Below are 23,828 nucleotides of genomic sequence, written 5' to 3'. Positions count from 1 at the left end.
AGCAGGGCCAAGGCCTCGGGCCCCGGCCAGCTGGGCCTGCTGGAGGCCCCTGTGCCCAGAGCCCAGCACTGGGGAGGAAGAGGTGGGGCAAACTGGGTGGGGAGGGGCTGGGGCTTCCTTCCACGGGAAGTGGGAGTCCAGCAGCTTTGGGTAACAGACCACTCACTGTGAACTGACTTCGGGTTTTATTCCTGTTTGCCCAGGCTTGTCCCCAGCCCACTCCACCCCCACCACCTCTGGGTCCTCATCTCCTACAGCCCCCACCCACCAGGTCCTCAGTATCCCTTCTCCTCACACCAACCAGGCACCGTCCTGCCTGAGGACCTTTGCACAGGCCACGACACCTGCCGGCCGCTCGGGGCTCCGTCCTCCCCTCAGGTCCTGGCTCTGACTGACACCACCCACTCTGCAAGGCTTCAGACAACCCCCCAGCACCTCCTCATCCCCTGTCCCGGCTCAGGGTGAGCTCACCCCCTTCTAACGGACACTACAATGTCTGCTAAACATCACATCTGCTGTGTTGACTGTCACCCCACCAGGGTGGGGGCGGCCTGATAGGTTCACTTCTGAATCCCAGCCCCCATCAGGTGCCTCATAAGTATTTAGTGAATGAATGAATGAATGAATGAATGCTAAGAATGCTCTGGCCCAGGGCAAGTGGTGAGACGGGGTGGGAGGGACGGAGGCTGGTGGCAGCCTGGCCCAGGGTGGAGCCCGTGTGTTGGGGAGGAGTCTTCAGGAGAGGGGCTGGGACCCTCTCCTCCTCTGTGACTTGCAGGTCCAGGCCAGGTCCCTGGGGGAGGGGTGCCATTCTGCCTCTCCAGGCCTGGTGGGTCCTTGGGCTGGGCTGCGGGTCCTCCTCCTCCCTGCTCTCAGCCGAGAGCCCTGGGGCTCTGGCGGCCTGCCTGGACTGACATCTTCCCAGGGCGAGCATGAAAGATCCCCCTTCAGCTGGAACACACATCTGCCTGGGCGGGCCACAGCCTGGCACTGCCGACTCAGCTGCTCGCCCAGCCTCTCTCTCTCGCAGACTCAGGGCAGACGGCGGCCCAGCCCGTCCACCCATCTGGCTGTGGGTCTGGCAGGGTCTGACTGAAGACACAGCAGAGGTGACCCCTGGGAGGCCCCCCAGGGCTCAGGACAGCCTGCAGGGGGACAGGAGATGGCCTGGCTCAGCCCACCCATTGTTCAGATGGGCCCATCCCTCAATGCCCTTGAGTCCCATCTACTGTGTGCAGGGACATGTCACATCTCCACCCTCATGGTCCTGACCTCCAGGTGGGTGAAGTCACCCAATATGATGTCAGGCCTGAAAGCGCTAAGAAGGCCAGAGGGTCCCTGGGGGCCAGCAGTGGTCTTCCACCCCTCTCCCTGTTTCTCCAGGCCTTTCCTTATCTCTGCTCCCCATCTCTCCTTTGCGCAGGACACTCTGGTTGAGCTGGGGTGGGGAGCGGAGGCTGGGAAGAATCCTGGGCTTGTGGCCTATGTCACCTGACGCCAGGAATCACTCCCCAGCCTGACTCTAGCCCCAGAAGCAGAGCCTTGAGTGTTCTCCCAGATCTGGGGGCCTAGGGGGCGGGGGCTGGCTGGAGCCTGAGCCCAAGGGGCAGCGAAATGGGGTAGCCCAACGGGGCTCACATGTGGGCATCCGGTGGGAAGGGGTGGCAGGCCCTGGGTCCCCCTGTGACCCTGGGCACTTCCCCACTTTAAAGCCCACCAGCCTTTTGGGAGAGCCCCCCCTCCACTGTACTTTAGGGCCTTGTTTGAAGGTGGGGATCCTCAGCACCCTTGGGTGGCTCTTCCTATTGGCCCAATTCGGCCTCAGTTTCCTCATATGCAGGAGGTGGGGGAGAGGGGGCCACGGTGGGACCTGGGGACTCCTGGCCTGACCCCACTTTGCCGCTCCCCACACAACACGTCTTTGTCCGGGGGCTCAAGTGACAAAGCAAGGGCTCGTGTGGCCTTTTATTATGGAAATTCTCAAACCTATAGAACGGATGGAGGCTAGCATGGGGGCGGCTCCACTTCTCCGAGCCCCAGCGTCAGTGGTTACCGCCCCGCTGTGTCTGGACAGAGGCGAACCGAAGCGCCAGGAGAAGGCCCCTCGTCAAGGTCGCACGCGGAGGCGATGACCTTGGGCGCGTCCTTCTTTTTCGCGGGCCTCAGTTTCCCCTTCTGGGACTAGGCTTGATCGGGTCTCCGAGGCCTCGAGCCGCGTGACCTTGGGCCGTCCCAGGGCCGGCGGCCTCAGTTTCCCGGGCGCGGGACCCGTGCGGGGCGCGCCGGGAGTGTGCGCGGGCAGAGGAGGGGCTCCCGCCCCCTCCCCTCCCCCGCGGCCGCGGCTCCGCCCCTCGCGGCTCCGCCCCGCCCTACCCCCGCCTCCCCCCCCCTCCCTCGGGCTCGGGCCGGCGGCGGCGGCGGCGGCGGCTCCGCTCCGCACTGCCCGGCGCCGCCTCGCAATGGACGCGCGCGGGGGCGGCGGGCGGCCAGGGGAGAGCCCGGGCGCGACCCCCGCGCCGGGGCCGCCGCCGCCGCCGCCGCCCGCGCCCCCGCAGCAGCAGCCGCCGCCGCCCGCGCCCCCTCCGGGCCCCGGGCCGGTGCCCCCTCAGCAGGCGCCCCGGACCGAGGCGGCGCCCCCGGAGGCGGCGGACGAGGGCGGCCAGCGGGCCCGACTCCGCAGCCGAGACAGCTCATGCGGCCGCCCGGGCACCCCGGGCGCGGCGAGCACGGCCAAGGGCAGCCCGAACGGCGAGTGCGGGCGCGGAGAGCCGCAGTGCAGCCCCGCGGGGTCCGAGGGCCCGGCGCGGGGGCCCAAGGTGTCATTCTCGTGTCGCGGGGCGGCCGCGGGGTCCGGGCCGGCGGACGAGGCTGGCAGCGAGGAGGCGGGCCCGGCGGGGGAGTCGCGCGGCAGCCAGGCCAGCTTCATGCAGCGCCAGTTCGGCGCGCTCCTGCAGCCGGGTGTCAACAAGTTCTCGCTGCGGATGTTCGGCAGCCAGAAGGCCGTGGAGCGGGAGCAGGAGCGCGTCAAGTCGGCGGGGGCCTGGATCATCCACCCGTATAGCGACTTCAGGTACAGCCGCCCAGAGGGCCGGCCGGCCAGCGCGGAGGGGCACGGCGAGCGGACGCGCACAAGGGTCGTCCTGGGAGCGCTTTGGAGAGGGCGGGGCGGTGTGCCCCGCGGGTGACCTCGGGGCCCCTCGGTGACCTCCGGCGCGTCCGGGACCCGCCCCGGAATGACCTGGGCGCGCGAGGCGCCGCCCTTGGAGGGACGCTGGGAGGCGCGCGCCCCCTCCCACGCAGCCTGACATTCCCCGCCCTTCGGGTGGGCGCACGTCACGGGCCGCAGGACCAGGGTCTGAGCGCGGAGGGGCGGAGAGGACGAATAGAGGGGAACGTGGGCGCCGGGGAGGCAGCGGAGCGGAAGGAAGGAGGAAGGAAGGGCGCCCGGGAAGGACGCGCCCCGTAGAGGCTGGCGGAGAAAGGGTTAAGCGGACACGCCGAGTCCCAGGGCCTCCACCTGCGCCCCACGCCGCAGGGAGGCGCGTCCCGGGTCCCTGGGCCTCGGTATTGCGCAAGGAGGGGACACTGTTCGTGCTGGTGTCCCCCGGCTGTGTCTGCTCTGAGCCGCATCAGCTCCAGCGGCTGGGTGGTGTGCCCAGGTGTCAGTGGTGGTGATGTTGATGTGAATTCAGCCGGCTGATCCGTGGAAAGGCTCAGAGCAAGGCCCGGAGCAGGCTCAGCCGCGTGTGTTTGTGGTGTGCCCAGGTGTCAGTGGTTGTGTAGATGCTGATGTAAATTAAGCCAGTTGGTGCGTGGAAAGCCTCAGAGCAAGGCTGGAGCAGGGTCACGCCGCCGCCTATGTTTGCAGTTCCGTTCCCGGGCGAGCGCTGTGTGGCCTGGGAGTGTGAACGATGCATATCATTGCAGGCCGTGTGTGTGATCACGAACATGTGACTGCGGCGGGCGGGGGCCGAGTGCTCTGGGGGGGTGTGTCTGCATGGTGGATCACTGGTGTGTGTTGGGGAGAGAGGGGGTGTGTGTGCATCAGCGTGCAGTGGGTGTGAGGTGTGTGCATGGTGTGTGTGTGAGGTGATGTGTCCGTGACTGGGATGTGTGAGTTGGGGTGCAGAAGGTCTCCCCAGGCCGCCGGGCCATGATCTCAGGGCGGGCACGGTTTCAGCACCACGGACAGCAGTCCAGCGGCCTCCGAATCCTATGACGCCGCGTGTCTCCCCTCCCTCAGGCCTGAGGTCGGATTCCTGGACCCCCAGAGCTGGGAAAGGGGAGCTGTGGGACTCTGCCTTTCCCTGGCCCCTCCATATCCCCTGTGCCTGACAACTGGGGAAACAGGGGCCCAGGGGCACACAACTCAGGAACGGAGGCTGGAAGAATGTCCAGGATTCCAGCTCCTCACCCCTCAGACCATCCTGGGAGGTGAATGCAGCCTCGACTGGTGGCTTTGGGAGAGGCCAGGGGGCCCAGATGGGGTGCCTCTGGATGGTCCCGACCGGCATGGGGGCTCAGCACCCCTCTGCAGATGGTTCCAGTCTGTGAAATGGGGATGAACTTGACTTCCAGGGCTCCCTAGCCCACCTGGCCCCTCTGTGAATGGGGGCTAAAGCCAGCTGGCTGGAAAGGGACGTGGGGGCCATGTGGGCAGGGGGAGGTGGCTGCAGAAAGTAGCCATTCCTCTGTCCCCTCCAGCACATCCGCCTGCAGCATCCCCAGGGCTGTGGGTGGCCCTGGGCTTCCTCTCAGCTGCAGAAGGGGTGGGGGCTGCTGGGAGAAGGAGCTGGGCGTCCCCAGCCTTGTGCACGTCCAGCACAGTTGCCCGTGGGTCCCTGGGCAGATACACTGTAAACTGGGGGTGAGCAACGGGGTGGGGGTGAGGGAGGGGTGAGTAGGGCCTGTAGCTGGGACTAGGTGAGCCAGTCAAAGTAAAAAACCTTAAGATCCTGCCAAGCTGGGGTGCTGCGGGGCCTCTACAAGCCCCCACGTTTTGGGAACCCTGCTAGACCCCTCGCAGTCAATATGGAGACAGACCCCCAAGCACATGATCAGAGAAGTGCTTCCTGAGCCCCTCTTGGGCCACAGCACCTTGAGAATATAGATCCAATCCTCGTGTCAGTTGTGAGGTGGCTCCCGCAGCTACCCCAAATTTACGTGCGAGGAGAGGGGCTCACGGAGAGGTAAAGTCACTTGCCCAAAGCCACACAGCTAGTCCCCGGCAGAGCAGGGGTTCATGCCTGGGCAGGCTGGCCCCTGAGTCTCCACTTCTGGACTGTCAGGCAAGCTGGCCCCTGGCCGTGTCCTGTCCAGGCCAAGAAGAAATGGGAGGAGAAAGGCATCCTGGGGATTGTTCGAGATAAGGGGGTTGCCCAGGGGGAGCTGTGGGTCATCTCTGTGTCCTTGTGAGTGTTAGTTTTAGGACCCGTTCGTGGAGCAGTAGGGAGGGGCCTTTCTGGGTCTGCTTGTCCACACTTGGCTCCGTTTGTCCTCATGACCTGATGGTGCAGACACCATCCCCGCTGGTGCCCGGGTAAGCCCTGGACATGTTTTAAAAGGGAAACGGGGCCGTGAGACCGAGGCTTCCTCCCCAGCCCCAGGTCCTGCCCAGGGCCGCGGCATCTCCACTTTCTTGAGCTACAACTTTGTTTAAAGTGGCCCGGCACCCACCTGGCCCGGAGAACAGAACAATTCATGTTTGGTGAACTGGAACAGCCCTGGTCACGCCTAGCTCCTCGGGCCACATGGGCTTCCAGGAAGGGCAGGCGTCTGCAGAGTCCTCGGGGAGGGGGGCTCTTGAGGAAGGTGACCGGACCGAGGCCGGAGGAGGAGGAGTGCATCGTCCGGGCCGGGCTGCAGAGGGGCTGGGGCAGTCTGCGGCGAGGCCTGTGCCCCCTGTGCGTGGCCTGGAGTCCTGTCCGGACTTCCCTGCCTCGGTTTCCCCAAATGCGTGGTGCAACCCATTCCTCTCGGTCCGGTTGATGTCTGCACCGCCCATGCGTTCAGAAGCGGCCTTTTTTCCTTGATACGCTTACCTGCCTCTCCCGCCACCTCCATGGCGTCCTGGGGCCTGACATGTCGGGGGCGGGGCCCGGGATGGTTCTGGGGACCTGCCGAGGGGCACACATGGGTGCCAGGCAAGAGGGGCACACATGGGTGCCAGGCAAGAGGGGCACACATGGGTGCCAGGCAAGGCCAGTCAGGTCGTGAGCCCCGTTTCCTGGCAGCTTTGGAACAGCCCCAACCCTTTCTGAGACGTGTCTTCACTTCTTCCTGGGGCCATGAGTAACACTAGAGCTGGTGCCTGGACACAGATGTTCTAGGAGCTTCCGTGGGGGTGGGGGAGGGGAGAAGCATGTTCGAGGGACAGCAGGAAGGATTCAGGTTCAGGAGGGTTGGTTTTCCTTCTTTGCACCCTGAGGTGCATTCCTGAGTCAGAACAGGCATGAATGAAGACCACCCCAGAGCAAAGCAGGGAGAGCGGCCGAGGGGCCTGCATGGAGGGTCACAGCCTGGGCCACTGCCTCCCGGAGGTCCTGGGGCCCCGGCAGGATCTTCTGCCCCTGCCCCCAACATGTATGAAGAAGAAATACAGTTAACTCCTTCACCTGGCCACCCCAGATTCTAGAGGCCAGAGAGAGGGGTTCACGGGAAGGAGGAGAGCTCAGAGGGGAGGGCGTGGGTGGTGGTGCCCCAGGCAGGTAGGGCCCGGCTGCAACTCCCCACCGCCCATTCTGGACAGTCCGCTTTTTCTGCCACTTCCTCCACCTCCTTAGTTGGTTGTCACTTGGTGGTCAAGGCAGCTGTGGCCGTGTGGGAGCGTGGGCAGGTCTGGGGGGTAGAGGCTTCATCTCCCTAGAGAGAGTGTGGGCAAGTGGCTTCCCACAGCCTTTCATCCCGTTCCCGAGTCTGTATGTGCTTCTGAGGTCTGACCTGAGTCTCTCCTGCTGCTGCTGAATTTCAGTTCAATGTTCCCGAATTGTGTACCGCCAGGAGGCCTGGTGTGTGGGGAAAAGATAAGTGGGTCCTTTTCCTGGCCCTCAGCAGAGTTTAGACAAAGCCAGGACAGGTGGATGCTGAGCTGTATCTGTGTGACATCCTGTGGGGTCCCTGAGGGCCTGGGGTGGTGGAGGGGCTGGCCTGAAGATCCAACATGGCTGGAGGACTTCTCCTGCCCCAGATGGCCCTACGGATTAGCAGGAGATCAGGATGAATCAGCTCATGAGAATAAACCCTGAATTATCCCCAACTGGGGCGGTGGTGAGGGGCGGAGGCCAGAGTCCCCGGTTCTGAATCCAGCATGAAGGCACTCAGAGTGGGGGGTTGGTGGACATGCCCATTACCCAGGTGGGAGGATTGAGGCCCAGGGTCCACCCGGCTGGGAGGAAGGACACTCCATGGTCCCTGTGAGGGGTCAGGGGCCTGAGGTGGCCGAGGCCCCCCTCCTCACTCCATTGGTTTCCTGCCAGAATTTGGAGTTTCTGGCCCCTGAATTCCCTGCTTTAAAAACGTCACATCCCCACACCCCCTGTTTCAACATCCATGACCTGGGGGTTCAGGGGGACACTGGGGGGCCTTCCTTAGCTACCCAGTTGCTCAGGACAGACCCTGCCTCGCTTCCCCCATCAGCAAGCCCAACCCAAATGCAAAGAGCACAGGCTACCCCACTTCCTCCCTGGACGCCGCCCTCTGCCCCATCCTTGCATTCCAGCTGCTGGCAGGGGCATCTCAAGATTCACGTTTGTCCTTCTCACTTAAAACCCGCCATGGCCTCCACGGCCCTGCAGAGCCCGGCTCCCACCCCCTCTCATCCCTTCTCACCTCCCTTCACACCCCTGCTCCAGCCACAGGCCTCCCGGCCGCCCCGAAAGGCAAACTCCATGCAGCCACGGGACCTTTGCACTTGCCGTTTCATCCGCCCGGGGTGCAGTGCCCGCACTCTGCCTAGCGGCCCTTCTCCATTATCCACCCACATGTCACTTCCTCTGAGAAGCCCTCCCAGCCCACCCTGGCTAAAGTGGCCCCTCTGAAGCATCCCCCTCATTTATCTGTCTGTGTGGAACGTCTGTCTCCCCCCTGGGCTGGGCCCAGGCCCTGAGGGAGGGCTGGGTCTGTCTGGTCGCCACGTGTCCCCCAGGCCTGCAGACAGTCAGCCCCGCAGTCTGCCCTGTCTTGGGATCACTCAGGAATCTTCCCCCGCAGGAGTCTCCGTTTCCCAATCCCTGACACCTGCCTGGGATCCGTAACTCATATCCGAGGGCTCAGGCCCTAATAATCCATCCCTAGCTCATCCTTAATCCCTGACTGCCCTCCTTCCCGGCCCCTAATCCCCTGGGATTTGCCCAATCCTATCCGTAATTCCTGGACTGCTTCCAGCCTGGTTCTTGGTTCTCTGACCCTGAAGGGAGGGAGCCGCTACCCTTGTTAACAGCGTCCCTGAGCAGCCACTTCAAGCTCCCAGGACACCCCTGCCCCTCGTCTGGCCCTGCCCTGCCTGGTCCTGGAAGAACAGGGCTGCTTATGAGCTTCTGGAATTGGAGGGGCCCCAAGCGCTAGAGACAGGAGGGTGACAGCATGGTCCTGAGCTCTGGCCCGGAGGCCTGGCCGCCTGGGTTCCGTCATTTCACCACTTCCCACCTGGGTTTCTCCATCTGCGCAGAGAGAAGGGTCGGGGCAGCTGCTGGAGCGGGAGCTGGGCCCACGGTGGGGGCCCCCGCTGACATCAGAGCCATGTGGGTGTGGCGCCCGGGACAGGGTTCCAGGCTCTCCTGTCCGCAGGGCGCTGGGGGTCGTTGCCGCTGAGCCCCCGCTCCCCACCGGGAGCCCCGGCCTTGCTGGTCTCTCAGGGCCCAGTTCCTGTCCTGGCACAGGCAGGAAGCGGGATCTGAGTGTTTCCCGATGGGGCCCGTTGTTTGTTAGGAAGGACTTTTCAATACGAGGTTTAATTACTGTCCCTGAAGGCCCTGGGTAGCTGAGGGCTGACTCAGGCCCCTGCAGGCCCCGACCACATCCCAGGGGTCTCTGGGTCCCAGCGGTCTCTGGCGCAGCCTGATGCGGGAGGGGCTGCCGCGGTTGGGCAGAGGAAGCGTTGTGGCTCAGAGAAGGAGAGTGATTTGCCCTGGGCTGCACAGCCCAAGGGGGCGGGCAGGGCGAGGAAAGGGGGTGCTGGGGAGAGGGACCTGGATCCTCTGCCCCAGGCCTCAGTTTCCCCTCCTCCTACCCAATTCCAGGAGGACCAAGGGCCACAGGCCTGGGGGTGGCAGGCTCATTTTCAGGTCTTTGCACCCCTCCCTGGCTGGGCCACCTCTCTGGTCTGTCAGTGGGGAAGTGTGGTGCCTGCCCCCCACCCCCAGAACAAAAGGAGGGAACGTCTATGACGAGTCACCTGTGAAGGAGGAGGCCCTCCTCATCCTGGCCATTTACACTGTGGCTACTACCCCCCCCCCCCCAGTAGTTTCTAGGCCCCTGGATTTAGATTGTTTCTAACCCCCCCTCCTTGGTTTCTAGGCTCCTGCCCCTGGCCTTCAGTTACTTCTTCCTGCTTGCTTTGTCCTTGGGAGTGAGCCCCGAACTTGGGGATTAGGATCGACCACTGCCGTGGACGCTCTGGGGGTGGAGATGGGGAATAGGCAAGTGCGGCCCCTCAGTCAGGTTGGGGCTGAGTCCCTGGGGATCTTGAGGATGAGTAGATGCCCCAGATCAGAGGTCTGAGCCCAACACCTTGTCTGGATTTAGGCAAAGGAAGGTCTTGAATTTGGAGCAGTCATTTGGGTTTTGCCCTTAACACTCACCTCAGATCATGTCAACCCTTTCAGCTCTCAAGGGAGGGACTTGCCCAAGGTCACACCTACCAGTGGGCGGGAGCCCAGGTTTGGCTGCTGTCACCACGGTCTTAGACATTGGGTCCCTTCCAACCTTGGCTCTTGCAGACCAAGCTGCTGTGAACATCTTGTTACAAATCACTTATTAATTTTTTTCTCTTCCTCTTGGATGATTTCCTTGGGATCAGTTCCCCAAAGTGGAAGGCCTGGATCACCTGGCAGGTGCGGTGCTGTAGCTCTTCCCTCGGGGGGCTGCTCAGAGCAGAGCCAGTTCACAGTGAGTCCCAAAACAGGGAGCCCGGTGCGGCCATGCCAGCGCTGGGGTTTACGGCTTTCTGCTCATTTGGGAGAGTCCCTCCAGCCCCTGGGAACCTCAGTCTCTTCTTCTATCCATCCAGGAGGAGCCCAGGGAGTGGCAGGCTTTGAGGGTCCCCCAGGCCTGTCCTGCCTACACATGCTAGAGCCTTCTCCAAGAGGACATGGGGACTCCGGCCATGATGGGGAGGGCGCCGGGCCTATGGGAGAGCCCTGGAAACCCACCGCGGGGTGGGCGTTTCTCCCTGCACCGTGATGGGCAAAATCAGACGAATGACTCTGTTCAGAATTTGAGACCCTCCTTTGTCCGAATCTAGACAGGGAGTGTGGGCTTAGACCCCGATCTGGGGCATCTACTCATCACTGAGACCCTGGGCCTCGGAGGTTTTCTCTTTATGTATATGTGTTAACAGAAATATAAGTTAGCCTTTAACCATTTAAAAGTGTACAGTCAAGTGACTTTAAGTACATTCACAGTGTGGTGCAAGCATCCCCCTTATCACTCGCCAGAACTTTTTCATCTTCCCAAACAGAAACTCCCCGGCCCCTACAGCCACACACCCACTCTGTGTCTGTGGATCGGCCTGTCCTGGACGTTTCCCATCAGTGGAATCACACACCGTGGGTCCTTCTGTGTCTGGCTTCTCTCACTGAGCATCGTGGTCTCAGGGTCCATCTATGTGGTAGCGAGTGTCGGGGCTTCTCTCCTTTCCGTGGCTGTGTGACGCCCTGTGTGTGGAGGGACACATGTGTTTGTATGTCCATCCACTGGTGGACACTCGGGTTGCTCCCACACTCTGGCCATTGTGAATCGTGCTGCTGTGGACACTGGTGCACAAGTGTCTCTTTGAGTCCCTGCTTTTGAGTCCTTGGGTGAAGGCCCAGGAGTGGAATTGCGGGGCCACATGGTAACTCTAACTTTCTCAGGAACCAACAGGTTTCCCTTGGAGTGGTTTTTTTTTTTTTTTTTTTTTTTTTTTTAATTAATTTATTTATTTATTTATTTTTAGCTGTGTTGGGTCTTCGTTTCTGTGCGAGGGCTTTCTCCAGTTGCGGCAAGCGGGTGCCATTCTTCATCGCGGTGCGCGGGCCTCTCACTATCGCGGCCTCTCTTGTTGCGGAGCACGGGCTCCAGACGCGCAGGCTCAGTAGTTGTGGCTCACGGGCCTAGTCGCTCCGTGGCATGTGGGATCTTCCCAGACCAGGGCTCGAACCCGTGTCCCCTGCATTGGCAGGCAGATTCTCAACCACTGCGCCACCAGGGAAGCCCCCTTGGAGTGGTTTTGATTCCTATTTTATCAATTGCCGCAGGGCTGGGCATCTCTCCATGTGGCCTTTGCTGCATCTGTCTGTCCTCATGGGTAAACGCTGGACTCAGAACACTGTGCCCGGCTGTTAATATTCCTCAAATGGACGGGCCTTTTTCTGGGAGCACAGAATTCCCGGGTGGAGTTTTGGAATTGACCTCCAGGACTTCTATGGGTCCTGGGCATATTTGGCCAGTCATCCCTTTTTAAAGCGTATTTAATCACATGAAACATCCAAGCCGTGGCCAAGTCCCATCCCTCAGGCTCTTCCGCCACACGGCCCTGCGCTCTGCCGGGCAGGCCTTGGCTTCTCCCTTTCTCCCAGACGGCCTGGCACCCTGGCCTCTGCCCGGTCCCCAGCCCCCCCGGGTGCTTCCTGAAATGGATGGACAGCAAGTGCCCCCTGTTCAGCCTTCCGGTGCCCCACCGGGAAGTCCGGCCAGGGTGGGGGTCCTGCACCTGGATGTCAAACTGTGGGTGTCCGGTGCCCACCCGGCACCTGCAGCCCCCGGCCGCCCAGCCACTCAACCCTCCTGGCTGCAGCTCCCACCCCCCACGCCCCCCCACGCCCCTCCAGCTCCTCCACTTGTCTCCGCCTCCTGGCTCGGCCCTAGTGCTTTTTGGACGGCAGCCTTGTGCCAGGCACGTTGGGCCTTCTCGGTCCTGGGAAACATTTAGTCAATTTTTGAGCGGCCTCTTGGACTCTTCCAGGTTTCCGGCTTCTTCAAGGAGAGAAGGTCAGGCTGGGCCAGCGAGAGGGACCTGGGCTGGGGGAGCCCAGCCGGCAGTGGAGTGCTGTCTGGGGCTTGGGAGGGCTTCCTGGAGGCGGGGTCCACACTAGCCGGGGCCAAAGTCTCAGCTTTGCCGGAGGAGGCGAGCGCTGGGCTGGTCCTCAAAGGCGCATGCGCGCGTGGTGGGGCAGGCAGGCTCCGCGGAGGGCCCCGCGCAAAGGTGGAGGTGTGACCGCATGACCGGCTGCACCTCGCCCCCAGGTTCTACTGGGACTTCACCATGCTGCTCTTCATGGTGGGAAACCTCATCATCATCCCCGTGGGCATCACCTTCTTCAAGGACGAGACCACGGCCCCGTGGATCGTGTTCAACGTGGTCTCGGACACATTCTTCCTCATGGACCTGGTGCTGAACTTCCGCACGGGCATCGTGATCGAGGACAACACGGAGATCATCCTGGACCCCGAGAAGATCAAGAAGAAGTACCTGCGCACGTGGTTCGTGGTAGACTTCGTGTCCTCCATCCCCGTGGACTACATCTTCCTCATCGTAGAGAAGGGCATCGACTCCGAGGTCTACAAGACGGCGCGCGCCCTGCGCATCGTGCGCTTCACCAAGATCCTCAGCCTGCTGCGCCTGCTCCGCCTGTCGCGACTCATCCGCTACATCCACCAATGGGAGGAGGTGGGCACGGCGGCACGTCGGCGCAGGGGCGGGGCCGTGGGCGTGGGCAGGATCGTGATGAGCGAGGAGGAGTGGTGACGCGGATGCAACGTGGGGTCTGTGGGGTCGTGATGGGCTGGAGCGGGGCTAGGATGTAGGGGCGCGGGGTTGTGATGGGCGAGGGAGTGGTGATGGGTGAGGATGCCGTGATGGGACCCGGCCATTGGCTGCAGGAGGGGGCAAGGAGGCACCAGGAACGAAAAGGCGGGGCCATGATGGGAGACTCTGGGCGGGGCTGCGGGGGTCCAGGGCCCTGGTCACAGTGAGAGGATAGGTGGGGATACAGGCAAACGAGCGGGGTCATTGGGTGGGCGGAATTACAGGGACTGCAGTGAGGGGCCTAGGAACCTTAGGGGTGGAACCTGGGCCTCGGGGCGGTGGGGGGGCACGGGGCGTGGTCACAGGAGCTTGTAGCCGGTGGAGGGTCGGGGGGTCACAGGGAGCGCAGCATGGACCCTTGACGCATCCGCACCCCTTCCCTTCCTTGTACCCTGTAAGAGGCGGACTCCACAGCCCCGGTGGCAACGGGGAAACCGAGGCTTCGAGAAGCGAAATCACGCCCCTCTCCCCCAAGTTCAGACCCGCCTGTGGACTGAGTGTGACCTGATTCCTGAAGCCCGTGGCCACCACGCGGGCTCAGAGTCGCCGCCACTGTCCAGGACAGCAACTAGGCTCCGAGGCGGGGAGTGGGTGGGGACAAGGCTGCGGAAAGAGGCCGTGGTCCCGGGAGAGGGCAGTGGGCAGCCGGCCAGGCAGAGAGATTTGGGCGCCCGGGGCGGCAGGCCGGGCAGGGGGCCATGTGCTCTAGTCTGGGGTGCTGCATTACCTTGAAAGGCAACGGGTCTCACAGGAGCAGGGGCCCCACCGGCCGCGTGGGGGGCGTGGTGAGGTGGGGCGCCTCCCAAGGGGAGTGGGCCCTGCGGAGGGCTTCATCCTCCCACTGCCCGGGTCGCAAGAGGCCGTGGGCGGAGGCCTCTCCCTCGCACACCGTCCGCGGGACTCTCACGGGCGCCGCCCCACCCCCCCAGATCTTCCACATGACTTATGACCTGGCCAGCGCCGTCATGCGCATCTGCAACCTCATCAGCATGATGCTGCTCCTGTGCCACTGGGACGGCTGCCTGCAGTTCCTAGTGCCGATGCTGCAGGACTTCCCGCGCAACTGCTGGGTCTCCATCAACGGCATGGTGGTGAGCCCCGAGCCCCCCGCCCCACATCCGCTCCCGGAGCGCACGGCGCCTGAAACACTCCTCTGGGGGTGAGCGCCCCTCTGGGCTGCTATCCGACTTCGAGCCTTGCCTTGCAGACCCCGGGACCATGGAGATCTTTGACCGTTTGAGGGCTATAGGACAGTTTCTATCCCCTAGAGATCGCATCATCTGCTTACTGTGCTTTGCAATGCATTCCGCTTTTTAATTTGCATACATGTATTTAAAAGACAGTTTTATATCATAGTCCTCAAATGGAAAAGTGGTATCATGGGCCGTGAGAAATAAAAATTAGAGACTCACAAGCTCCTATTACTTCCTGGCTGAGATGCTGAGTGTTAAAAGCTTTCCTCCTGCACGTGGGGCACAGGGCAGGTGGGCGTTGACGAGCGGGAGCAGGGGAGGGAAAACCCGCGGGTGCCCAGCCCGGCGCCTGGCACAGCTGCCTGGCTGAGGCAGCTCATTGTCTGGCCGGACACCCAGGCATGTGGTCCTGTTTCCTGAACGGGGCCCGCTGCCCCCTCCCCTAGCCAGGTCAACTGAGGACTGGGAGGGGGCTCCTCCTGGTCCCGCCTGATGCCTCCCCCCTCTCCGCCCCTCTGATCAGATTTCAGTGTCCCCAGCTCACTGTCTCCGGGGTTCCCGGAACTTTCCCATTCTCTTGGCCTCACAGACACTCTCATCAGAGGCTGAAAAGTGGTGGGGGCTCGTGAGCCCCCAAAGCTAGACTCTGGCTCCTCTGAGCCTCAGTTTCCCAGGACTGAAGTGGGGAGGCGGCTTCAGACCCGCACCTGCTGCTGAGTTGCTGTGACGTGTGTGCACATCATGTCAGCTGCCTGAGTCTCAGGTTCCCTTGGTTAACTCTGGAAGACACGGAGCTCACCACCTGGATGCCTGGGGGAGGACGGGCAGGCGGGGCCCTGGGGGGGGGGGCTGTCAAGGGGCTCCCTGGGGGCCGCGAGCGCCCACCCACCCGCCCACCCACCCGTGGCCTTGCAGAACCACTCGTGGAGTGAGCTCTACTCCTTCGCGCTCTTCAAGGCCATGAGCCACATGCTGTGCATCGGGTACGGGCGGCAGGCACCGGAGAGCATGACGGACATCTGGCTGACGATGCTGAGCATGATCGTGGGCGCCACCTGCTACGCCATGTTCATCGGCCACGCCACCGCCCTCATCCAGTCGCTGGACTCCTCGCGGCGCCAGTACCAGGAGAAGGTGAGAGGGGGAGGCACCCCTGTGGGTCTGGGGGTCCACCCCACATCCCCCCAGCTCTGTGCGTTGTGCTCAGGACAGCGGCCAGGGGGGAGTTGGGGGGAAGCATGGGGACCCCAGAGGGGCCTGTGGCTGTCATTAGGAGTGGACACCCCCCCCACCTCGGCGGGGGAGTAGCTCCCGGAAGGACAGTGAGAAAGCTCAGGGCCCTGAGGAGGAAGGAAGTCTGGAGCCTGGAGGGGGGCAGGGCAGGAGGGGTTGAGGGAGACACAGGCCAAGGAAGGGGGCAGGAGCTGGAGGGGTCCGAACAGGACAGGGCCAGTCCGAGGGGCATCAGGGGGCTCCGGGCGGGGGGCAAGGTCTCTGGGCCATCTCGGGAGGGGCTGGGGTGCTGGGGTCGCTAAAGGACACGGGGGAAGTCTCTGGGGGAGCAAGGATGTCCTGGCACTTGGCCTTGGTGGGGGAGCCTCCGTGGAGCCAATCCGAGGGCTGTGGGCCGGGAAGGGCCGAGAGAGGGCGGGTGCGACCCCACAGGCCAGCCCTTCCTGGAGGTCAGCCTCAGGCTTCACTCTGCCTCAGTCTCCCCTCCGTAAGGCCAAGGGCGGCCTGGTCCCTGGGACATCGCCCCATTGGCCCTGCACTGCTATCCGATGGCTGGCCTTGGCCAGGCAGCTACAACCTCCCAAGCAGTGCCCAGCAGTCGGGTCGGCTGGGTCAGCTGGGCCTGGTGCCAGGCACCCCGGCTGTCCGGAAGCCACCGGCCTCCCACCCAAACATAAGCTGGTGCCGCCACCCGCCTGCCGTCACGGGTTCCGCTGAGCTCAGGGCAGCTGTGGCCAGGCGGGGCTGGGGCGGAAGCGGGGCCAGGGCTCCCCTGAGGGTGCCATCCTGTGGACAGCAGGGCCTGGCACCCCTTCCTGGTGCCCACACCCCTACCCTGCTCAGGAGGAGCTGGGCTGATTTCTAGAAAGATCATTGGGGAGGGAGTCAGGGCCACCAAAGGGTCTGGGACCTCTGGGGCGGGGGCCAGTCCAGCCCCCTCTAAGGGCTGGGGGTGGGGTGCTGGTGGGGGGGAAGGGTTGCCAGATGAAATTCAGGACGGGACTTCCCAGTGGTCCAGGGGTTAAGACTCCACGCTGCTACTGTAGGGGACACGGGTTCCACCCCTGGTAGGGGAAGTTCTGCATGCCGTGTGGTATGGCCAAAAAAAAGGAAATTCAGGACATAGCAATAACTTTTTTTTTTTTTTAATTCATTCATTCATTATTGACTGCATTGGGTCTTCGCTGCTACGCACGGGCTTTCTCTAGTTGGCGGTGCACGGGCTTCTCATTGCAGTGGCTTCTCTTGCTGCGGAGCGCGGGCTCTAGGCACGCGGGCTCAGTAGTTGTGACGCACGGGCTTAGTTGCTCCGCGGCATGTGGGATCTTCCCAGACCAGGGCTCGATCCCATGTCCCCTGCACTGGCAGGTGGATTCTTGACCACTGCACCACCAGGAAAGTCCCCTGCCCAGGATATACTTATCTGGGGCATTTTGGTCGTTTATCTGAAGTTCAGATCGCCCTGGGCATCTCGTATCGTGTTATTGTTAAGTCGAGGCCCACTCGGGGCGGGGGCTCGGGAGCACGGCCGCTGACCCGGGCCCCCCGCCCTGTTACAGTACAAGCAGGTGGAGCAGTACATGTCCTTCCACAAGCTGCCTGCTGACTTCCGCCAGAAGATCCATGACTACTATGAGCACCGCTACCAGGGCAAGATGTTCGACGAGGACAGCATCCTGGGCGAGCTCAACGGGCCCCTGCGGGAGGTGAGGTGGGGGTCCGCGTGCGGAGGAGGGTCCTGGGGGAGCCCCACGGGCCCCTGCAGGAGGTGCTCACTCCAGAGGCTCCGGGGAGGGTCCTTCCTGCCCCTCCCAGCTCCTGTTGTGGCCCATGGTTCTCGGTGTCCTTGGCTTGTGGACACATCACCCCGGCCTCTTCCTCCATCTTCACGTGGCCTGTTCCTGTGTCTCTGTGTCCCCTCCTCTGTAAGGACACCAGCCACTGGGTTCAGCACGACCTCATCTTAACCAATCACACCTGCAAAGACCCTATTTCCACATCTGGCCCCGTTCACACATACCAGGGCTCAGGACTTCAGCGTATGATGGTGGTGGGCAGACAGTTCAACCCGTGACCCTCAGCAAGCAGTTACTGGGCGCCAGCTGTGTGCCCTGCCCTGTTTCCAGGGAGGTGGTGCCAGAGGGGAAGCTCTGGGAGGGACGGAGTGGGGAGGGGCTTGGGGCGACTCACAGAGGCAGGTGTGAGCCTGCGTGGCCCTGAGCAGGGAGAGGAACGGGCACTAGGATTTCTTCTGAGGGTGGAGGTGCCTCCCAGCAGGCAAGCACTGTGGCTACCTGCGCTGAAAATATTCGCTTGGTAATTATTTTCATTCATTCACTCATTTACAGACAAACACCTCACAGACCACAAAACGCATGCAATACCATCTCGAGTGTATTCAGAGTGGTGCCACCACTGCCGCCTAATCCCACGGCCTGGCCTTCCCGGCCGCTTAGGACACCCGGCCCTCACTCCCCATTCCCCTCCCGCCAGCCTCTGGCGACCTGTGTTTGATCATTACTTAGGTGTTTACATAAAGTCAAATTTACAAAACCAGATATATTCAGAAAACGCCCGTCTTCTGTCCTGTCCCTCCGCCCGGTTCCCTCCTGCTCTCTCCATCCATTTTCTGCCTTTTTAACACAAAACAAAGGCGGGCAGGCTTCCGGGGTGTCCGTGCCTGGCGCTCCCTCTCTGGGTCCTGTTTGCTTTGCGGGAGGAGCTCGCGGCACAGGGCAGAGGCAAGAGTGGGGTCGGGGCCCTGCCGGTCTGTCCAGATTCCCCTCCGAGGGCGCCACGAGGGACACCCTGGATACGGTCCCAAAACGCCCAGGTGAGAGGTGTACCCCTCAGTGCGAGTCTCTTATTTTCCTGCCATCAGGGGCTTATTTGCATTTCTCTTTCTGTAAACTGTTCATAACTTTTGCTTGTTTTCCTACAGAACTTTTGGTCTTTTTGTTGTTTTTATTTATTTATTTATTTATAAAAGATCGGGAGCGTTTTATTTATTTATTTACTTTTGGCTGCGTTGGGTCTTCGATACTGCGTGCAGACTTTCTCTAGTTGCGGCTAGCGGGGGCTACCCTTCGTTGCGGTGCGCGGGCTTCTCATTGCGGTGGCTTCTCTTGTTGCAGAGCACGGGCTCTAGGCGCGCGGGCTTCAGCAGTTGTGGCTCTCGGGCTTAGCCGCTCCGTGGCCTGTGGGATCTTGCCGGACCAGGGCTCGAACCCGTATCCCCTGCATTGGCAGGCAGATTCTTAACGGCTGCACCACCAGGGAAGTCCCCGGCCATTTGTCTTTAAAACTGGCTTACTGTGGTTTGTTTCCCCCACGTGTGGAATTTTTATGCCCTGTACATCAGGTGCTGCGTGTATGCATGCTGTACACAGTAAGTGTTCAATGTGTGCTTGTGTAACAGAGCAAGTGTAGTGTTCAGTGTTTGCCTTCTGCACGCAGCAGGTGATCAACACCTGACTGCTGTACATAGTAGGTTCTCAATATCTATTCTCTGCGGACATCAGGCACACAATACATGCTCGCCGTGTACAGCAGGTGCACAATACCTGCTTGCTGTACACACCCAGGCTTTAGAGGAATTTGCCCACGTTTTCTTCTAATACTTGTAGTTTCATTATTGGCATGTAGACCCCCTATGCCTTTGGAACTTATCGTGGAATCTGGCGTGAGGAAGGGATCCAGGCTCATCTGCTGTGGGGCTGGACCATCTGGCTCCGCCCCGAGACTTGGTGGGGGAGGGGCACCTTAAGCTGAAGTTCCCTCCTGCTTGGGTCTATTTCTGGACTTTTCATGTGTCCCATCAGCCTGTCTGCTCTGTGTGTGCCAAACCCACTCTGCATCGCAGAGGTCTGCAGTGTGCCTTGGTGTCTTAGAGGGTGAGTTCCCCCTCCCTGATCTTCTTTGTCACAGGCTTCCTGCTACTTCTGCTCATTTGTTCTAAATGAACTTGACTAGCCCTGGTTATCGAGAAGAGAGCCGGGCGGCATTTCCACAGGGCTCTGTGACCTGTATCCCTGCCCGGGGAGAATGAGTGTCTTCCATCTCAAAGATGGTGAGCAGTGCTCTCTAAGGACACAATGTGTTCAAGGCTCTTCTGTGCCTCTGGGAGGGTTTTCAGAGTTTCCTCATATAGATTTGGCCATGTCTTGGTAAACTCGTGCCGTGCCATCTTACTTAGCTCTTTATGTGGGTGGAAATGGGGTCTTCTCATCCATTACGTCTTCTTCGGAGTGGCTTTTGTTTGCATGTACAAAAGCTGTGGATTTTTTAAAAAATTTATTTATTTTTGGCTGTGTTGGGTCTTTGTTGCTGCGCGCAGACTTTCTCTAGTTGAGGCGAGCGGGGTCTACTCTTCGTTGCAGTGCACAGGCTTCTCATTGCGGTGGCTTCTCTTGTTGCGGAGCATGGGCTCTAGGCTTGCGGGCTTCAGGAGTTGTGGCATGCAGGCTCAGTAGTTGTGGCTCGCGGGCTCTAGAGCACAGGCTCAGTAGTTGTGGCGCACGGGCTTAGTTGCTCCGCGGCATGTGGGATCTTCCCGGACCAGGACTCGAACCCGTGTCCCCTGCATTGGCAAGCGGACTCTTAACCACTGCGCCACCAGGGAAGCCCGATTTTCTTTTTAAGATAAGCAAAGTGCCCCATCATCAGGGCAGACCCGATGGATGTTCCATCAAGTGAAATCCCCACATGACCCCCACCCAGATCAAATATGGAGCATTTCCATCCCGCAGAAGCTTCTTTGCCAAGGATAACCGTCATCCTGACTTCTACCACCGTGGATTCATTTTAAGGCTCTTGGTTTTCATGTTGGTTTTTTTAATCACTTGCTATTTTGACTAATTTCCCTTGTTACAGTTTTCCATTGACTCTTTTGGGTTTTTCAGGCAATCCCATTCATACAGATAGTAAAGAGATAGTTTTACTTTTTCCTTTCCAATTCTTATGTTTCCGAATGCTCTTCCATGTCTAACTGCATCGGCCAGTATTGCCAACACAGAGTTCAACAGTAGAGGATCTTGGGAATCTTTTCTTGATCCTGTGTCTTTGGTGGCAAAACCTCCAGTGTTTGCCTATTAAGATGCTGGCTTTCAGGCTAACGTGTTAAATCCCTTTCACAAACTGAAGGTCTGAGAGGTGCAACAGTCCCAAAGGTAGGGTGAGATGGAGGAGCGGGTGTGTGCCCTGGCGTCACCCCCGCCTCCCACCCCTACAGGAGATTGTCAACTTCAACTGCCGGAAGCTGGTGGCCTCGATGCCACTGTTTGCCAACGCCGATCCCAACTTCGTCACGGCCATGCTGACCAAGCTCAAGTTCGAGGTCTTCCAGCCGGGTGACTACATCATCCGTGAGGGCACCGTTGGCAAGAAGATGTACTTCATCCAGCATGGGGTGGTCAGTGTGCTCACCAAGGGCAACAAGGAGATGAAGCTGTCCGACGGCTCCTACTTCGGGGGTGAGTGTCTGTGGGCAGGGGTGCCAGCGGCAGACGGAGGTCAGTGTGGGGAACCCAGGGGCAGGGGCGTGGCTGGCACGCGCAGCAGGAAGGCCCTGGGGCGGTGGGAGGCTGGACTGCTCCGCTGGCCGGGAGGGCCCTGGGGACAGCTGGCTGGGGCCGTTGGGTGTGGCCCAGCAGTGAGGACGCTGCCCCTGACTGCACGCAGAGATCTGCCTGCTGACGCGGGGTCGGCGCACGGCGAGCGTGCGGGCTGACACCTACTGCCGCCTCTACTCGCTGAGCGTGGACAACTTCAACGAGGTGCTGGAGGAGTACCCCATGATGCGGCGGGCCTTCGAGACGGTCGCCATCGACCGCCTGGACCGCATCGGTGAGTGGGCCCAGCGGTCAGCCTCAGTGGCTGTCGGGGGGCAGCCTGAGCAGCGGGGTGGCATGGCCCAGCTGACCCTCAGGGCCCCTTCTGACCCCCCGGACCAGATTCCTTGACCCACTTTCTCCCTTGGCCAAACACGGCCCCGGTTTCCCAAGAATGGGGAAATGGGTGTTTCTGCTCCCTAGGCAAATGTTTGAGCACCTACTGTGTGCTGGGAGGTGTAGATGTGGCCCACGAGGCTGACGTGGTGGCCACCCTCAGACTTGTCATGGAGAAGGGGATGTTGGGGGGACTTCCTTGTGACTCCAAGTGGAGACCCAGATGGGTAGGCGTTGCCGGTAGAAAGACAGAGGCATGTCCTGGGAGTGGAGACAGCATGTGCCAAGGCCCTGAGGTGGGAGAGGCCTGGGGTCCAGGGACTCAGGGAAGCTGGGAGGGAGGCGGGCACCAGGCACATGAGGCCACAGGGCTGTAGAGGAAGGGGTTTGGGCTGTAGGTCAGAAGCACTGGGGAGCCATGGATGATCCTAGCCAGGGGAGGACCTGATCAGATGTGCACTTTACGAGGGTGGGCGTATGGAGGAATCTGGTGGCCTGGCCTGTGTGTGGGGGGCTGGCTTTGGGTAAAGGGAGAGGTGGGCGGGGGGAACCTCAGAAATGGCTAAGGACTTGCTGAAGACTAGAGCAGGATTCAGAGAGGTAGAGGCCCTTGGTGCTATGTGTGGGAATAAAGACAGCGAATGGCTGGAAAAGCAAAATGGGGTGCGGTAGGGAAGAGTTGTTAAGACTTCCCAGTACACAGAAAGCACTCAACATGTTTATATTACAAGAGGCGCTTAAAATTTTGCTCTGTACAGTATTCACTTAGATGTGTTTCCTGTATACAGTAGGCACTCAACCCATGCTTGCTCCGTACACGGTAGGCATTCAGCATGCCGGCCGTGTACAGGCAGGAGTCTGCGTGTGCTGCTGTGCACAGTAAGTGTCTGATACCTGCGTGGTGTACACAGCAGGTACACAATACATGCTTACTGTATACAGGAAGTGCTCCATGCATGCTGGCAGGATTCGGGTGTCTCATACTTGCTTTGTGTGTGAAGCAGGTGCTTGATGTGTTTGTTGGCTACACACAAAGGAGCTTGATTCATGCTTGCTGTATACGGTAGGTGTACAGGTTCAGCTTCCTATACCCAGCAGACACTTGGCATGTTTGCTGTATGCAGGAGGGGCTCCATTCGTGCTGGCTGTACAGAGCAGGCACTCAGATGCAGGCCTACTGCACGCAGAAGGTGCCCCACGCATGCGTGCAGTGCACGGCAGCAGGCCCCTCTGACGCGCCCCCCTCCCCTAAACCAGGCAAGAAGAACTCGATCCTGCTGCACAAGGTGCAGCATGACCTCAGCTCGGGCGTGTTCAACAACCAGGAGAACGCCATCATCCAGGAGATCGTCAAGTACGACCGCGAGATGGTGCAGCAGGCCGAGCTGGGCCAGCGCGGCGGCCTCCTCCCGCCGCCCCCGCCGCCCCCGCCCCCGCCGCCGCCGCAGGGCGCCTCGGCCATCGCCACGCTGCAGCAGGCTGTGGCCATGAGCTTCTGCCCGCAGGTGGCGCGCCCGCTCGTCGGGCCCCTGGCGCTCGGTTCGCCGCGCCTTGTGCGCCGCTTGCCCCCCGGGGCCGCGCCCACCGCCGCCTCGCCCGCTGCCAGCCCCCCGGGCGCGCCCTCCAGCCCCCGGGCACCGCGGACCTCGCCCTATGGCGGCGCGCCTGGCTCCCCCGCTGCGCCCCGCGCCGGGCCCGCACTGCCCGCGCGCCGCCTGAGCCGCGCCTCGCGCCCGCTGTCCGCCTCGCAGCCCTCGCTGCCCCACGGCGCACCCGGCCCCGGCCCCGGCCCCGGAGCCTCGGTGCGCCCGGCCAGCAGCTCCACACCGCGCCTGGGGCCTGCGCCCACCGCCCGGACCGCGGCGCCCAGCCCGGACCGCAGGGACTCGGCCTCGCCCTCACCCTTGCCCAGCGGCACCAGCGGACCCGACCCACTGGACTCCGCGCGCTCACGCCTCTCGTCCAACTTGTGACCCTCGCGCGCCGCCCTGTGGCCCAGCCAGGCCGGGGCGGGGCTGTCACTCAGACCAAAGCCATGCCATTGCGCAGCCCGGGCCGCCCGCCCCGGAAGCCATAGAGGAGACGTAGGTAGTTGTAGTCGGACGGGCGACCCGGGCCGGCGGGACACCCCCGCCAAGCCACCCATCGCCCTGCGCCCACCCACATCGCCCCTGCCCCTGGCGGCCGCGCGGGCGAGGGGGCTCCCTTCACCTCGGTGCCTCGGTTCCCCCAACTGTGAAGCGGGGACAGGCCGGCCGGGGCCGAGGGGAGAGGGCCGTGGAGCCCCACCCGCGCCCGCCCTCGCCCTCGCCCTCGCCCTCCAATGAGGATCTGTTTTTAAGTGCAATACTTAGCCCGCCGGCTTCCCGCTGCCCCCATCGCGCTCACGCAATAACCAGCCTGGTCCCTGTCCACGCGCGTCCGCGGTGACCGCCCCGGAGTGGGCACACACCA

At 61.7% G+C, this 23,828-nt stretch overlaps 1 protein-coding gene across 1 annotated transcript; it reads left to right on the top strand.

The window, feature by feature from the left end:
* The first annotated feature begins 2,459 nt into the window (after positions 1–2,459).
* On the top strand, positions 2,460–23,457 carry HCN2 (hyperpolarization activated cyclic nucleotide gated potassium and sodium channel 2). The gene is made up of 8 exons (XM_059919020.1): positions 2,460–3,070; positions 12,442–12,865; positions 13,933–14,094; positions 15,112–15,330; positions 16,989–17,135; positions 20,660–20,900; positions 21,109–21,273; positions 22,632–23,457. Exons 1-8 carry the CDS (start codon positions 2,460–2,462, stop codon positions 23,345–23,347), a joined length of 2,685 nt encoding a protein of 894 aa, XP_059775003.1. The 3' UTR covers positions 23,348–23,457.
* Positions 23,458–23,828: the final 371 nt, after the last annotated feature.

Source organism: Balaenoptera ricei, chromosome 3, assembly GCF_028023285.1.
Source record: "Balaenoptera ricei isolate mBalRic1 chromosome 3, mBalRic1.hap2, whole genome shotgun sequence".
Lineage (NCBI taxonomy): Eukaryota > Metazoa > Chordata > Mammalia > Artiodactyla > Balaenopteridae > Balaenoptera > Balaenoptera ricei.
This window is presented reverse-complemented; position numbering and strand designations above follow the sequence as displayed.

Coding starts and splice junctions, on each gene's coding strand:
- HCN2 (XM_059919020.1), top strand. CDS start 2,460: ATGGACGCGCGCGGGGGCGGCGGGCGGCCAGGGGAGAGCCCGGGCGCG. Junction 3,071..12,441: donor CACCCGTATAGCGACTTCAG/GTACAGCCGCCC, acceptor CCTCGCCCCCAG/GTTCTACTGGGACTTCACCA. Junction 17,136..20,659: donor TCAACGGGCCCCTGCGGGAG/GTGAGGTGGGGG, acceptor CCACCCCTACAG/GAGATTGTCAACTTCAACTG.